A 16,633-nucleotide genomic window follows, 5' to 3' on the forward strand; every position below is an offset into this window, starting at 1 on the left:
ATTTTTAATAAAAGAACGGCTTTTTTTGGTCTTTGTTAGGGATTAACCAACAGGATAAAACCAAAGATTTTCTCCTGTTTGCCTTGGCAGTTTCTTTAGTGAGCCGTGAAACCCTGTTCTCTGATAAAATAGAGTATACGGAGAGACAGTCCTCCACAAGAATGGAGTTCGTATAAGTACAGGATCTGGACAATATGTAGTGCGGTGGCATGGAAACAGGCTTATTTGCCTAGAAAAAGAACCCCAATTAAAAGATAAGCACAAAGAAACGATAAAAACCCTGTTTCCCTGAAAATAAGACTTAGCCAGACAATTGGCACTAATGCATCTTTTGGAGCAAAAATTAATATGAGATCTGGTATTATACGATACTAATATTGTATTGTATTGTATTGTGTATTATTACATTATATAAGACCAGGTCTTAATTTTTGCTCCAGAAGACACATTAGAGCTGATTGTTTGGCTAGGTCTTATTTTCGGGAAAACACAGAAACAAACCAGGGTCAGATATTTAGTCTGGATTTCTCCCACTTGACTTTTTTACTTAAAGTGGAGGTTGATCTGAATAAAGGGCCAGACGATGTCAGTTCTTTAGGCTTTGTGGGCCACGTGGTCTCTGTTGCAGTTACTCCACTGTGCTGTTTTAGCACAGATCAGCTACAGATGATACACAAACCAGGGTGTTTGTTTTCCAGGAAAAATGTTTACAAAAGCAGGCGGACAGTCTGTAGGACACGTTGGCCAGCCCCTCCTGTCAGTTATAAAGGACCATCCCAAGTGCCGTCCATCTGGCTCATCAAATTGTTAGAGCTGTATTGTTTTTCTAAGTTATTTTCTTCTGATCTCAAAAGTAATACCTGTTCATTTTAGAAACAGCAACGCTTTGATTAGAGAATGTCCCTGGACTCCTTCACTGTTCTTATGCTTAGAGATAACTGCAGTCAGCATTTTCATACACATTCTTTCAGGTGTTTGCCCGCGTGTGCTATTTGGTTACTCGGTCAGTTATATTCTTATCGTTGTTTTTATCTTAAATATGTATCGTTTTGTCTCATTTTCCCCAGCAGGCACATGCATGGTCCTTAACCCTAGTCTAGGTGATGGTCTTGTTGTGCTTGTCTGGAACAAATAGTGTGTCCGGCGTGTACTGATGGCCTTTTATTGCTTATTGTCATCAGAGGGGGAAAAGGAAGGCTGGGGATGAAATTTTATTGCACAGCGCTGTTCTCTGAAATCAGGTTTTGTTGAAATGAGATTTTACTTGAATTACTTTCACCTCTTATTTTTCCTGTGTCCAACAGAGGAACATTTGATATTTATGTAAAATGTGATGGTGTTGGAAGGTGCGTGGGTAACTACGATAATCGTGGGAGTTTCGGCGAACTGGCCTTAATGTACAATACACCCAGAGCTGCTACAATCACGGCTACCTCTCCTGGTGCTCTGTGGGGTTTGGTGAGTGAAATTTCTCTTTGACCTGAATATTATTTGTAAAAGGCATTATGACAGAAGCCAGGTAGATACAGTATTTGTTAGGGATTAACCAACATACTTGGTTTTAGGATAAAAACCAAGTATGCAAGAACTAATAGGTAGATTTATCTGGGAACGTCACCAGGCACCAGGGATTTTATTAAACAACTACTGGATGCTGGAATGTTGGGTGCTGAGACACTGCTGCTACGTGAAATCTTCGCGTTCAATTCCCCAGTTAAGTCAGGCGCTTCGCTTACTGGCCTTCCCTGGGAAAGAGAGACGCTCAGATCCAAATCGGCGTCTTTTACCGCCTTGAACCAACCTGCCACACAAACAACCAAAGCCTTCAGAGCAGTTTTCTCAGTTAGCTTTTTGTGTTAAGTATTATAATCTGTGGTTCCCAATGTGTGGTCTCCTGACCAGTAGCATCGGTATCACCTGGAAGCTTGCGAGAAATGCACATTCTGGGGCCCTGCTTACCGATTTGTGTCCACTGAAGCAGACACTGAAGCAGGCCCAGCGATACCTATTTGAGCAAGTCGCCAGTGAATCTGCTGCACACTGGACTTGGCGTCACATTGTATCTTGGTGTGGTGTGAAACCGAGTGGTCGTGACTGCATTGAAGAGCGACTTTGCATTTCAACAGCTGTGTAGAGAATATACTCCATGCCTGGGCCTGTCACCTGGACGCACATCAGAATTCCTTAGGGGGTGTTAAAAACAATCCTCTTGCCTAAGCCCCACCACAGACAAATTTAATCAGATGCTCGTGAGGTGGGGCCTACGCTTTCAAAATAAATTTCTTAATGGTGATATTTCTATCACCATTTGGGTGAGCAAGGGAGGGAGATTTTTTTTCATAGAAGAGATCAGGATGCAGGGTAGCAAGTAAAGCTGATTCTAGAAGACTGTTTAAGTGGCTCTTCTCAGATTACAGATCACCTGGGGGTCCAGTTAAAACGCAGATTCTGATTCAGTGGGTCTGGGATGAGGCTTGTGACTGCATTGCTCATAAGCTCCCAGGAAACACCAGTGCTGCTGCTGCCCAGAACACCCTTTTGGCAATGATTTCAGTGAATGCTAACAATACTTGTATTTTCTTTTTAACAACAGCCCACTCTGTAGTTTTGACATGCATATATCTGGTAATTTCTCTCAAATCCTTTGAGAGAAATCAATCTCATTTCCAAGGACTGTAGCTTCACAGAAGGTACACGTTCTTTAATCACGACTCAGCATTTGACTCTGAACTGGATACAGCTGATAAAAATATCGCTTGATCAGAGAAACAAGACAGTGTATGTATATTTCTTCTTATGAGAACCAGGCAGTTGCTGTCTGCTTATTAAAAATGTGATGAGTCATTTTTGAAGTTGTAGAAGAAAAATTGGAATTATTTCAGGTGGAGGGAAACTCATCATCTGAAGTGTTTTTAAGGGCTATCAAAGCTTCAACTATCCAAAGCCTGCTGGACAAAACTCCAACTTTTACTGTTGGAGTAAAAACTGTAAACCAGAGCAGACTTGGTCCATAGGAAGTGTTTGCCTGTCATCAGAGTGGTGGGTAAAGTTAGAGTCTGCCAAGACCTGTTTCATTAAGGAAGGTATCATTTAAAAATTCAATCACCCACACGGTGTTGCCTGCCAGGGTCAGATTGTCACACGATATAAGGAAGCCTCCTCCGTGCATGTCCTGGGCATGAGATCATGTTTTTATCCGGTTGGCCCCTTTGAGTATTGATTGTTTTCAGCCCTGGCAGAAACCTTAAACGAGGTATAAACTGTGCGTGATACTTAAGCTTTCAAGAAGAATCAAGCATTTTTCAGAGATGTTTTACTAATCTATACATGTTATTAAACTTTATAAAAGTGGGCACTTTGTGATGGTCACCTTGGGGTTTGTGTGTAGGTGCAATAGCTTTTTTTTTAAATTAGATAATTAATATAATCTGTTAATACTTCAGACCTGCTTTTTAAGAGCAACTAGGCTCTTTTCAAGGAAAGTCGAGTAGAAATTTTTCTTTTAAGGCCAACAGATCAGAGTTGTGCCATGTAAGTGCAGATGTAAAGATCAGTCCTATGCGTCCTATTTGGGAGACCACCTCAGGGATACTGTGGATACCTGATCATGGCATTGTACACCAGAAGCTAAACATTAATGAATGCCAACTATAATTTTATATATATAATGTGATGGTTCAGTGTGAGGTCGGAGGGATAGTGGATGGGGGGAGGGGGGTTCACAGTGTGAGGGATATAAATGATGAACGTCTAAGTATTACCTTGTCTTGTACACCTGAAACTAATAAAAAAAAAAAAAAGAAACAAATGAATAAAAAAAAAAAAAAGATCAGTCCTGTATAGACTAGTCTAACTTTGCAAATAATACTCAGTGACTATTAAGTCTTAGAGGGTTAACTATCTACATGAGCATGCTGATGATTCAGAGAGGCGATTATTGAAATGACTAGGATGAAAACATTTGAAATGGGACTTTCTGGATTTTATTTATATGTCACAGTGGGTGTGAAGAGGTGGGCCACTAATAGAAAATTTCTCCTGAGACGTATAGCTCACTGTGGTTAATTTCTGAATCGCTAAAATATGTCTAGTCTTTTCTGTTTTGCAATAAACTCAGCCCATAAAATGGTGTTGCAGCTGGTTCCCAAACTGGACTATATCTCAGAATCCCTTGGGGAGCTTTTATCAACTATTGGTTATTGAGCCCTACATGCAAAGATTTTGAGTCATTCAAGTCTGGGACTTCAGAATCTTTGTTTAACTGATTCTGATGCAGAGCCAGGCTTTGAAATTATTTTAATATTTTTACTAATTAACCTTGTAAAACCTTCTCTTTTTAAAAAAATTATTAAGAGTACAAATCCAAGAAACAACCAAAGCCCTTATTTATAAATTATAATAAACTAAATTGGAGTACAGGATGTTTAATTTCCTAGATACTTACATCCACACTGGCATTTTTCTCCATCCTATCAGTTTATTTAAATTTAGCCTTAGTATGTTGGCACAGTAACTTATTAATTAAAGAACATATTCCAGTTCATTTTATTTTATATTAAAATGGTATAATTATTTATCAATGTGTGCCAAACTAACATAATTCTGGGGGCTCTTTACTAAGAATTAAAATAATGTTTTGTAGAATTTTTTTTCAAAACAAAACTTGTAGGAAAACCATTTTTTGAGCTGTCATCTTTAAAATTTCCCTAGTTCCTTAATTGAGTTCTGTATCTTTGAGGTTAAGTAGTATAAACATAGGAACATTTTAGAACGATGAGCATGAAATAAACACTAGAATTAGATTTTACTTAAGAAAGTTGTAGTTTCTCTATGCACATTTAAAAAAAGAGAACTGACATAATGTAGATGTGAGTAAAAACCAAATAATTTTTCAACAACTCTTAGAATTGCTTTATGATTTAAAAATATTTCCTGTTTTCCATTATTTTTTTTTATCATAATCCACTTTAAAAAGCACATTAGGAAACATTACGACCAGTGCATATGTTTGTGTGTGTTTGTGTATAAATATATAACTAAAAACCACTTTACTAAATGGAATACACACTATTTTCAGTTCTATTTTATTTTTTATAAAAATGTTGGTCATGGGTGAAGGGGGTCAAAAGGCACAAACTTCTAGTTATAAAACGAAAAGTCTTGGGGATGTAATGCGCAGCATGGTGACTATAGTTAATACTGTATTGCGTATTTGAAAGTTGCTAAGAAAGGAGATTTTTAAAGTTCTCATCACAAGAAAAAAGTTTTCATTAACTATGTAAGGTGACGGATGTTAACTAGACTTACCATGGTAATCATTTTACAATGTATACAAATATCAAATCATTATACTGTGCACCTGAAACTAATATGTTACATGTCAATTATACGCCCCCCCCCAAAAAAAAAATGCTGGCCATGTCTTATCCAACTGATTTTGTAACACTCGAGGGCTGTCATCCCTGTAAAGAACTGGTTGCCAATCTGAGCTGATCGAAACTGAATACAATGGTGCTTGCCCGGGGCTGGGGGCTGTGGAAACGGGGAGATGCTCATCAAGGGTACAGACTTCAAGTTACAAGATGAATACATTCTGGGGATTGAATGTACAGCTTGGTGCTTATAGTACAATATTGTATTACAATACTGTATATTGAACAATATTGTATAGAACAATGCTGTATTACATACTTGAAAGTTGCTAAGAGTAAATTCTTAAATGTCACTACAAAGAAGAAATGGTAATTATGTGAGGTGATAGAGGTGTTAACCCTATACTGTGGTAGTCATTTCACAATATTTAAATATCAAATCCACACATTAAATATCTTAAACTTACATAATACTATAGGTCAATTATATCTCAATAAAGCTGAGGGGGGGAAAAGAACACTGTGCTAGTTAATCTAGTTTTTTAAATGGTGCGACAGCGCCACCTCGTGGGTTTAGCCTAATTACATGGTGGTCAGATCTCTGTTCTGAATAAAAGTAAACTGATGCTTCCTTTAAAAAAATGAAAGTGATATTTTATATGGTTTTATATTTTATACTTGAAGAAATAAAAATATGAAATGAGTTGCATTAAAAGTATAATAATGTTAGTCTTTTATTTCAAAATCTTCAATTATTCTTTGTTCCTTATAGGGAGTGAAATGAAACTATCTCTTCAAACTTGTTTTTCCCATAAAATCTACCTTTTAACTGTTTTTGTATTTGACATTCTGTCTTCAGGACAGGGTAACCTTCAGGAGAATAATTGTGAAAAATAATGCCAAAAAGAGAAAAATGTATGAAAGCTTTATCGAGTCACTGCCATTCCTTAAATCTTTGGAAGTAAGTATATGTTTATGCTTTCGTTTTACTTTGCTTTAAAAGCTTCTGTTTTGTTAGGAATATTTACTTCTGTACACGAGTTTCTTTGAATAAAAACCTGTCCATATTTTCATTTGAAAAGATTGAATTATGGTGTTTGTATAAATCACTATTTCTTTTACCTAGAACTGCATTTGTTTTGTTGCTTACAAGTAATAGATTCCTGCTAGCATCTATAGCAGAGTGACCTGTGGTCTTTACCTAAAAGCAGACTTAAAGTAATCACAACAATGTCAGTGATAGCCACTAGTTACACCTTTATAGGGAGAGTTTATCTGAATACAGAATGTCCTCATGGCCTCTCCTCCTCAGTCAACTTTGCTCTTCTCCTTTCCTAAAATTGGCATTCCAGGCTCTCTTCTTCTTTTCTCAGGCTATTGTTACTCACTTGGTGAACTTATCCAATCTCCTGGCTTTAAATACTGTCTGTACGTTGATGCCTTTTAAAATTGACATCACCAGACAAGGCCCCTTCCTTGAATGCCAGTCATTTATCCAATTGCATGATTCATATTTCCTCAGATACCTACTAGACATCGCACACCTAACGGTCCCAAACCTACTCATCCCTTTTGTTCTCCATCTTAGTGGATGGCAACATGATCCTTCTAGCATCTTTGCCAAAAGCCCTGGGGCTGGTACTGACTCACCTATTGAAATATCTTTGTTGTATTGTCAGTATATGCCTGGCCACATTACAGAATGCATATAAAGCAGCTGATCTTCTCTAGCAGAGTCTCTTTAAATAAAAATAGATCAGGGGTTGGAAATTCAGATGCCTTCAGAGCTAGGCAAGTAACATAAAGAAGAAAACAAGCCAGGATGAGACTTTGGTAAACTGGAGAACATGTGCTCTCTCTAAAGAAGCAGCTGCTATCCCACCACAGTGTATTGTTGCCATGTGGAAATACGGGCTGAGTGTTGCTGAGTCTCCTGATTTTTCAAGATAAGCTGGAAATTCAACTTCTTACGAGAAATTTATTTTAAAATGCTGGCTGTTAGTAATATAACACACACATACACACATACCCACACACTGCTCGGTTTATTTGGTTTATAGACTACCCATTTTTAAACCTCTGAAATACATGATTACCCAATTAATCTGTTTCATATTGTCGTTTTTTTGTTTTCTTTGTAGGTTTCTGAGCGCCTGAAAGTGGTAGATGTGATAGGCACCAAAGTATACAATGATGGAGAACAAATCATTGCTCAGGTATAATTGTTTTTATGTAATTCACTTTAGGGTTATATTCTAAAAGGTTCTCAGACACTGTAAATCTTGATAAATTTTTCACATGTGTCTATAATTAGCATGTAGATTTAAATGAATATTACTTCTACCAAATATCCTGTTAAAAATAGTTTAATTTATAGCATTAAGCTATTTAATATTTTATTTATGTAATTAACTCCTAATGAGTATGTATTAAATCAAGTGAATTTCTGCATAATATTATATTTGCATATGACATGAAATTCACTTGTATATAGAGAATTAGATGTCATTTATAAGAGGAAAGAAAAGGTGAGCATTCTGTGAGATTAATAAGGACCCAGAAGATGCATTGGAAGATATTGTAGACTTTTGTACGATCAGTTCCCGATGAAACCCCATGGCTGCTCCCTGATAAAACCAACCAGGAAGGGAACACACCATATAGTGTATTGGCTGGCAGGCACTCAGTGGGGGCCAATATGTTCTTTAACCCCTAACGCTTTTCCAAGGTCCCAGTTGGAACCAGTTGTAATACCTATCTAGGGCTACCAAGAAGGAGGATTTATGAAGACGGTTGAAATCCACAGACACAGCACGCAGATGATAGTATCTCATTTCCTAGTTACATTTTTGAAACACTGAGCAAATGATTTAAACGGATTTTTAATAGATTCTATAACTTTTATCATATTATACTGTATTGTGCTATTTACCTAAAATATTGTGTCGATATTTGTGAAACAAAATTCAAGGTCTGTGAGAATGAGGAAAGAAATATTTTAGAAGGCAATTAAACAAGTAAATCAATCTGTACATACACAACCCTCCCCCCCCACACACACACAGATTAGAGCAGTGAGGGATTGGGAAGAAGTGGAGTCAAATTGAAGAACAAGGCGAAGCCTCTGCTATATAAATAGATAAACAAAGTAGAGAGCACTTTTGAAATGATTTTTTTTAGCTTTTTACTTTGAAATAATTATAGCTTCACGGGAAGTTGCAAAAATAGTAGAGAGGCCCCATGCACTCTTCACCCAGTTTCTCCCGGAGCATCTTGCATCACTACAATGCAAGATCGAAACTGGGAAACCAACGTTGGCCTCATCCACAGACCTTATTCTGTTTCGCCAGTTTTACATGCACTTACAGCATGTTTAGAAAACAAAATTACACAGCAGTTGGTAGCCCTACTACTATTCAAAACACTTGAAAATTTAACACGAAGCCCCTAGAAAATCTGATGTAAAGATAAGGAAAAGGGGATATGTATACCCTACTTGAGTTTATTAAAGATATATTGAGGTATATTAGTTGTCTTTTAAGCATTTATAAACACAGGTCTACACTACATAAGTCTAGATTGCACATTTATTTTTGTGATGTAATTGGATACTGCAATTCTTGAATTGTACTGAAGAGTTTTGAAATACCTTAGTTTCTTCAGAATCACTTTGAGAGGCTCAGAAAAGTCAGTATCTGTTGTCTTCTGTATTATACTATTTAATTCTGAAGGCATCCTTGGAAATCATGGCAGATTTTATTCAAAAATACCACCAAGAAAATATGCGTATGTAGTTAGAAATGGCAACACTTTTCTTTAGAAGTCTTTTCAAGACCTTGAGGTGGATTGTCAGTAAACTGGCATCTTGGTATTTGGTCCCTAGCTAACTGCAGTCAAAATATCAGGACCCACATCTACTGTTTCCGAATAAATCTCTGTATGTTCTCCCTTTTTGGAGTCGATGGCTTATCTTGGGTCACCACGCTGCTTGTCATATTAGGACGACACGTGCACAGCCTTGGCTGACATAACTCCTGCTGACTGCGGAGGTGCTGCTGGGACCCCTGTAGCCTTTTCAACCCTGTGCAGTTATCCAGGCTGAACTTTGGGTGGAATTCTTACCCCCATGTTATCTGCCATGTTTTCTTGGCTAGCTTTAGCAGAAATGCTATGGTAGAGTATATTATTTCAAATAATTTTATAAATGAAATCATTACTTTGTAATTGTCCACTGTAATCTGTCAGTGTAGAAAGTGAGAGATGATAGCCTGTTTTTACGGGGTCTCACTTTTCAGGGAAATCGTCTGTACATTGGGGTTGGATTGACTTCAGGGGTATGATAAGCAAGAGAATTGTTGTCAACTAAATTTGCGTTTTCACCCTTTATTTTTGTTTTATTCTTACAGGGAGATTTGGCTGATTCTTTTTTCATTGTAGAATCTGGAGAAGTGAAAATTACTATGAAAAGGAAGGTAAGTTCTAAAAAATCCACGTAATATTAGCAAGGAACATAATACATTTTCTTTTTGATGGTTGGACTAAGGTTAATGTCTAATTTTTACAAACTGAGTAAAAGTTGATGCTTTTAATTACCTTGTCAGGGTAAATCAGAAGTGGAAGAGAACGGCGCAGTGGAAATCGCTCGGTGTTCTCGGGGACAGTACTTTGGAGAACTTGCCCTGGTAACTAACAAGCCTCGAGCAGCCTCTGCACATGCCATTGGGACTGTCAAATGTTTAGGTAGGACTCACCACGGCGGGCATGCTTCTCCTGGTGGAAGTTGTTACAGGAGAACAACTTCCTTGCACACGTATTCAGTACAGATTATTTGTTGGGGTTCATAGGTTTTAAGGTCCCCACAAAATATAACAAGATTAGGATTCATTGCGTTATAGACTTAGTTTGTGGAAGCCACGTTTTTCTTTATAACTTTCATATACATATATACTGTGTTTTTTTATAGGCATGAAATAACATCTTATTTTAGTAATTAAAATAATTCTGAGTACCAAGTTTTATATCTGATCTTTCAAATGAACAACATGCAACGTGTACCTCACAAAAGAAGGCTAAAACAGTATTTTTATAAAGCTTCCTCCACATGAAGCTCTGTGGGGGAAGTTGGAACATCTGTGGGAATACTTATTCTAGTACTGGGAAACATAGGTTCAGGTTTGTCAAAGCACAATATAATTTTCTTTATTGTTCAGCTGTTTACTTTCTTATACCATATAGTAGCTTGGCAGAAATGCCAACTTCAGCTGGAAAATATATAAATATATATATATATATATATACACATACATACACACCGTGTTTCCCCGAAAATAAGACCTAGCCGGACAATCAGCTCTAATGTGTCTTTTGGAACAAAAATTAATATAAGACCCGGTATTATAATATATTATACCTGGTCTTATAGTAAAATAAGACCTGGTATTTTATATTATATTATATAATTATATTATATTATTATATTATACCCGATCTTATAGTAAAATAAGACCAGGTCTTATCTTAATTTTTGCTCCAAAAGATGCATTAGAGCTGATTGTCTGGCTAGGTCTCATTTTTGGGGAAACATGGTATGAGGTTTTATATATGAGAAATAACTTTAATAATGAAAAATAAAATTCAGGTAGTGTCTCTATAGATGACATTTTTCTTTTTTAAAGAACGATTCAACAGCAACATTCAATAGTAATTAGTTACTATTCTCTTCATCCACAGTTTAGTAGAATAAACTTAGCTTCAGTGTTCTTAAGATTTGCTAATCTCAGAATTAACTTCTTAGAGAAGCCACTTTTAAAAAGGTTTTAAAGTATAGTATTAATCAAGCGTTATACTTGTATGAAAGAGAAGACAGTTAGTAACTGATAGGTACTTTCCCTGAGTAGAGATATTAGACAGTAAGAATAAAGGTGGTATAAGTGAAACCCCATTATTTTTTTCTATAATAAATTATAATATTCACATAAAGAAAATTTGAGAAATACGGAAAAGCTAGGAAAAACTAAGAGCAACCACACCACCACCACCCAGTGACTACCACATCCTATTATCATCCCTTCTTGTCTTTTATTTGCATGGGTTTTCTGTTTTTAAACAATTTCGTAAACTGCTTTGTTTTAATTCATTATAGCTTAGGCGTTTTCTCATTTTATTACATTAAAGTGTAACATTGTATTAGGGAAATATATACATTATAAATTATTTAATGATCCACCACTGGTAAATATTTTGAGAGTTTTGGCTCCATTTGGGAGGGAGGGGATTTTTTGATATATGTGCATAGACTGCTTTTCCATTTATAGGATTTTTCCTTAGAAATGGTTTCAGAAGTCCTTTTATAGCTTTTTTTTTAACTTATATTTCTACCAATTTACATGTTACCAGCAGTACAAGGATGTCCATTCACTCTTTGCTTTTTACCTTTGCAAATTTGAAAGGTGAAAAACAATTTTTTAATTTGTATTTTTATGGTAGAGCGTGTGATACTATTTTTCACGTGTGTATTATAAATTCATTTTAAAAAATGGAGATGGGAAAGCACAGTGACATGCAGCATATGCTTGTAGAAGTGGACAAAAGCCTGATTTGGGCTGTAATTTTAAAGTGACTAGGCAATAGTATAAGAGTAAAAACTATAAAAGGTGACATTTGGTCTTTACAAGGTGGCGTTGTAAACCCTGAGGAGGGAAAAATGGGACAGAAAACACTCCCTTGCCATCTTTGAGGAGTTTGTATTACTCAGGTGATGACATCAAAACTAATATTTTTAAATTCCAAGGTCTTGCCCATGACAGTCCCGCATTTTCTTCTCAGCCTGGATCGGGAACTGCCCACCAAGCTTACAGATCAGATTGCCAGGGGAGCCTGGCTATTTCTCTGGGAGTGGGACAGTTTTATCTTTACGCCTTTTTCTTTTATGTTTATCTAAAAATACCACTGCGTTATTGACATATGCAGAACGGTATCAGAAATGACTCAGAAATTCTGCAGATTTTCAAAGAATGTCATTCATTTTTCTTTTATTCTCCCCTTTTCTTAGCCATGGATGTGCAAGCATTTGAAAGGCTTTTGGGACCTTGCATGGAAATTATGAAAAGGAACATCACCACCTATGAAGAACAATTAGTTGCCCTGTTTGGAACAAACATGGATATTGTTGAACCCACTGCATGAAGCAAAAGTATGGAGCAAGAAGACCTATAGTGACAAAATTACACAGTAGTGGTTAGTCCACTGAGAATGTGTTTGTGTAGATGCCAAGCATTTTCTGTGATTTCAGATTTTTTTCCTTTTTTTACATTTACAATGTATAGTAAACAGAGTAGTGATTCAGTAGGCAATAGGCTTTAACATCACTTTCTAAAGAGTAGATCATGAAAATATTGACATATTGATAAAAACGATTTTCTACTCCACAAAGTTATGTGACTAAAAGGTTCATTCAAATGATTGTAATATACTGAAAGTATGTGATTAAGAAGATAATTAAAGGATATTATCATCACAGATGATAAGTGTTCATTTTAACTTAACTCAGATTGATATGTTAGTGACTGCCCAGGTAAGAGGGAACTTGGCAATGAATCATGCTATACAGCATGGCATCACATTCTTTTTACAACTCATTATATTTATCGTAAGTACAATTTTAACTATTTTTGTTTTCAAGTTTTTCTGGCTTGATAAGTTATGTGCTGGCCTTGGCCTGTTGGTGAAATGGTATAAAACATCATATGCAATTCTAAAACCTTTTCTATTTTTGCAATAAAGTACATTTTGACTTCTTTGGCATAATGTCAGTAACCTACATATTCCAGTGGTTTTAAGGACAGGCAATGTAGTCATTGTAATAGGGAACAGTCTTTTTTCATGAGAGATCATTAACACTTTTTCCTCATAAAGCATATATCTCTGCTTCCTTTTTCATTTGCAATTCTCTGTATTCATTAAACATGTGAGTTTGACATTTAATGCCACAAATAAAGATTTTTTTTAAAAAAGCTATTTCAATTTACTCGTTGTCTTCTAAAAGCCCAAGATCTTATATATACTGTGAAAAACAAAACAAAACTTCCTATACCAAAAATAATTTCGGGTCCTCGTGAACATGTCGCAGAATCTTCCTTTGTTCTTCACAAGGCATCCATCACACAATCCTTTCAGACACTGCTCCTAGGCGGTTCCTCCAAGGTGGTGGAAATACATTTTTATAAGCAAAACCATATACAAAGACAAAAGGAATTTCTGCCCATTCTAAATATATCATTAGGCCTTGCCATTTGCTTTAATGTAGACTCATTTAAAAGTGCAGAATGAACTTACCCTGAAGAGATTTTCATTGATAATTGATACGCTTATTATTTGGCTCCATAAGATGAATTATATTCAACCAAAGCAATATAGTCTTACATGATTTCTAGCCTACATGATCCCAATGTCTAGAGAGATTCATTCCAATCAGCAGTTCACTTTTAAATGAGCAACTTTATTTTGGGAAACATGTTTTAAAGAAATATATACATGGGGAAAATTACTCTGTTGCTAGTATGGTCTCAATGGAGAATGTTTATGGTTTCACTTGTATAATGAAAATGTGGTTAAAATATGTTAATCAGATAATGTATATATAAGAGGTTAAAGTATGTAAAGTATAACTTCAGCCACATTTTAACACTGTTTAACAATTTTGCACTTTCTTGTAGGAAGAGAGCTTATTACATGAAGATGACTTGTTTTCTATTTAATTTTATTTTAAAAGCCATGTCTGTTAAACAGGAAAAAACACACAGAACCCCAGATTTCTGCTTCATCATTCTGTATTCTTTATTCACTTTTTCAAGTTACCTACTTTGTTGCACAATGATTGTTAACTATTCATGGAATAGCAAAAAATGCCTGTATAATAAAGACCTCTGACCAAGGCTGTAAATGCCAGTTACATTATTTTCAGTATTGTTGGTTATATTTAAATTTTCCTTATAATAAAGTACACTTTTATAATAACTGTTGTTTTTAATGGAGGTGTTTTTTTTGGCTTTTTTCTTTAATATGACTTCCGTAGATTATACTATGTGAAAAGCATGATAGGGATATGGCATATGTGAAAACTAACCCCCTGGGCATAATGTAGCAAGAAAGTATGGTTCTGAATGGCAATAGATTTTTAAAAAATTTTTAACTATTAGTCATAAGTATGTGATTTTGGTATGTTGCAGGCTCACTTGGCCATTTAGAATAACGAAATAAATGTGGCTAAGGAATTTGTATCTTAAAGTATCTAAACCATCTCTAATTTGATTTGTGGATGTTATTTATTCACTAATTAAGAATCCATACTGTTTGGAAATTGTTGAAGTTTCATTCAAGGGTATAGTATGTAGGCCTAAGAATTCTTCTCGGATAACATTCTTTTAACACAAATGTACTTCCCCTTGTTTGTTTTAAATAAAGAGTGTGTATGTGTTTCTTGCATATCCATATGAACTAGGGCTTGGTGCATATATGTTAACATAAATACTACCTGTAACACAAGTTGGGTGAATGTATTGGTTTGCTGTTATGAACTCTGCTAGCAGACCATTTTACAGTGCAAGTGAAACAGGGCATGAAACAAGGGACTTTGGATTTTATTGAAATATGTAAGATTAAGTGCTGAGTCCTTTTCCTTTCTAAAGCATCTTTAAAATTGTGATGTAATTTTTCCTACTTTTCTCGAGAAACATGTTTATGACGAGGAATTGACGATCTTTGGCTTCTTTAAAGAAAATAATGTGTAAGCCTAGAAGGGTAAGTAATACATCTGGATAAGCCAAGGCTTTGTTAAATAACGGAAGAAGGGATTCTAATATCTAATTATGTTAATACCTAAGAGAGAAATAGAAGTTTTAATACATAATGGAGAAATAGAATTGTAAGGAATGCTGGCTTCTAAAAATAGTGTGAGGTACAGCCTGGTGTTGAATATTAGAGTTTTGACAAAAAGAAATTGGAATAAGTTGAGACAACATTACCTGTTCCAGGATACTTTTAAAAGTAGCAAAACTGGTTGAGCAACTTAAAACTATATAGTTGTTAGTCTTCACAGGTATTTTAGAAAAACTTTAATATAAAAGTATAACTATGGAAATATAAACAATAAAGTACACCAGGTATTTTCTGAGGATTTGTATGCCCAACAATGAGAGCATAAATCAATTCGGTTACATAACTGAGTAGATTAGTGACTTCACCAAAATCATATACTTTGTGAGTCCATGGCAGAACTCATGGGCAATTGAGATCTCTTGGTTCCTCATGAATTCTTGGCTTCATATAGTTTCCTAATAATGATGTTAATTGAGCTTAGTATATAGATAAATTTATAGAAAGTTTCCAATGCAGACAGATTATCTTGAGAGGAAAGCTTTATTGTGTCCCTTGTTATGCTCTAAGTTTGTAAATCTAAAAGTGCCTAGGAAATCCTGAAGAAGCATGTGATGATGTGATATAGAAGTAATTGTCTACCCCATAAAAATGAAGTGCCACGTATCAGGTGGTTTTCCCAGATTTTGATTTAACCACAGCCCGAGTCTTGCCATTTTCCCAAATATAAAAAAATAAAACACTGCTGCAAAATGTATATATGTGAAATGATTTGTTAGTACCAATTATAACTGATTAATAAAGTAAATGCATGTTTACTCTCAATTGGAAAAACAAAATGATTTGTTTTTCCTAGGTGCAAGGGAAAGTTAAGTGGGAGCTGGAAATGGACTCTTAAAATAAGCAGCCTCAGCTCTTGACTGCAATAACCCAGAAGTGAAACCATAAATCTTTTCTATTTAACATGAAAAAAGTTTACAACATAGAACCCTTGAATGAGTTTATGAGCAGTCAAACTCTTGGATAAAGTTGCTCCTAATTGCTGATTTTCTATCTGTCCTAATTGAAAACCTACCTGGATCCTGCTGAGGAACGAGAATACATGCACATCCCTAAAATTTCACTGTCTTGTAGGCCAAAGGCTGACGTTGAATGCGACTGTACTTCCCTTTACATAATGACTATATTCTTGAAATATATATGAATTTTTTTAAGGCCAAATAATTTTAGGAGAGGTGCTCACTATAAAGACATCTTTGGCAAACCTTTCTCTCGTAACTGCTCTTTATTAAAGCTGAAGTTAAATATCCTCAGCATTGTTATTACTATAGCGCATTGTGACATACTATGTAATGTGAAGGATTGAAGTGTATTAGACAAGTATTGTT

The 16,633-nt window shown here is 35.5% G+C and overlaps 1 protein-coding gene across 1 annotated transcript in view; it reads left to right on the forward strand.

The window, feature by feature from the left end:
* PRKAR2B (protein kinase cAMP-dependent type II regulatory subunit beta) overlaps nucleotides 1-14,392 on the forward strand; it is a 91,462-nt gene extending 77,070 nt beyond the window's left edge. Inside the window, exons 6-11 of the mRNA XM_081079897.1 lie at nucleotides 1,305-1,458; nucleotides 6,232-6,333; nucleotides 7,514-7,588; nucleotides 9,779-9,844; nucleotides 9,974-10,112; nucleotides 12,424-14,392. Of these exons, the coding sequence (XP_080936023.1) occupies nucleotides 1,305-1,458; nucleotides 6,232-6,333; nucleotides 7,514-7,588; nucleotides 9,779-9,844; nucleotides 9,974-10,112; nucleotides 12,424-12,557 (670 nt within the window). The 3' untranslated portion in view covers nucleotides 12,558-14,392. The remainder of the gene's footprint in view (nucleotides 1-1,304; nucleotides 1,459-6,231; nucleotides 6,334-7,513; nucleotides 7,589-9,778; nucleotides 9,845-9,973; nucleotides 10,113-12,423) is intronic.
* The last annotated feature ends 2,241 nt before the right edge of the window (nucleotides 14,393-16,633 follow it).

The sequence above is a fragment of the Rhinolophus hipposideros genome (genome assembly GCF_964194185.1).
Source record: "Rhinolophus hipposideros genome assembly, chromosome: 18".
Classification (NCBI taxonomy): domain Eukaryota; kingdom Metazoa; phylum Chordata; class Mammalia; order Chiroptera; family Rhinolophidae; genus Rhinolophus; species Rhinolophus hipposideros.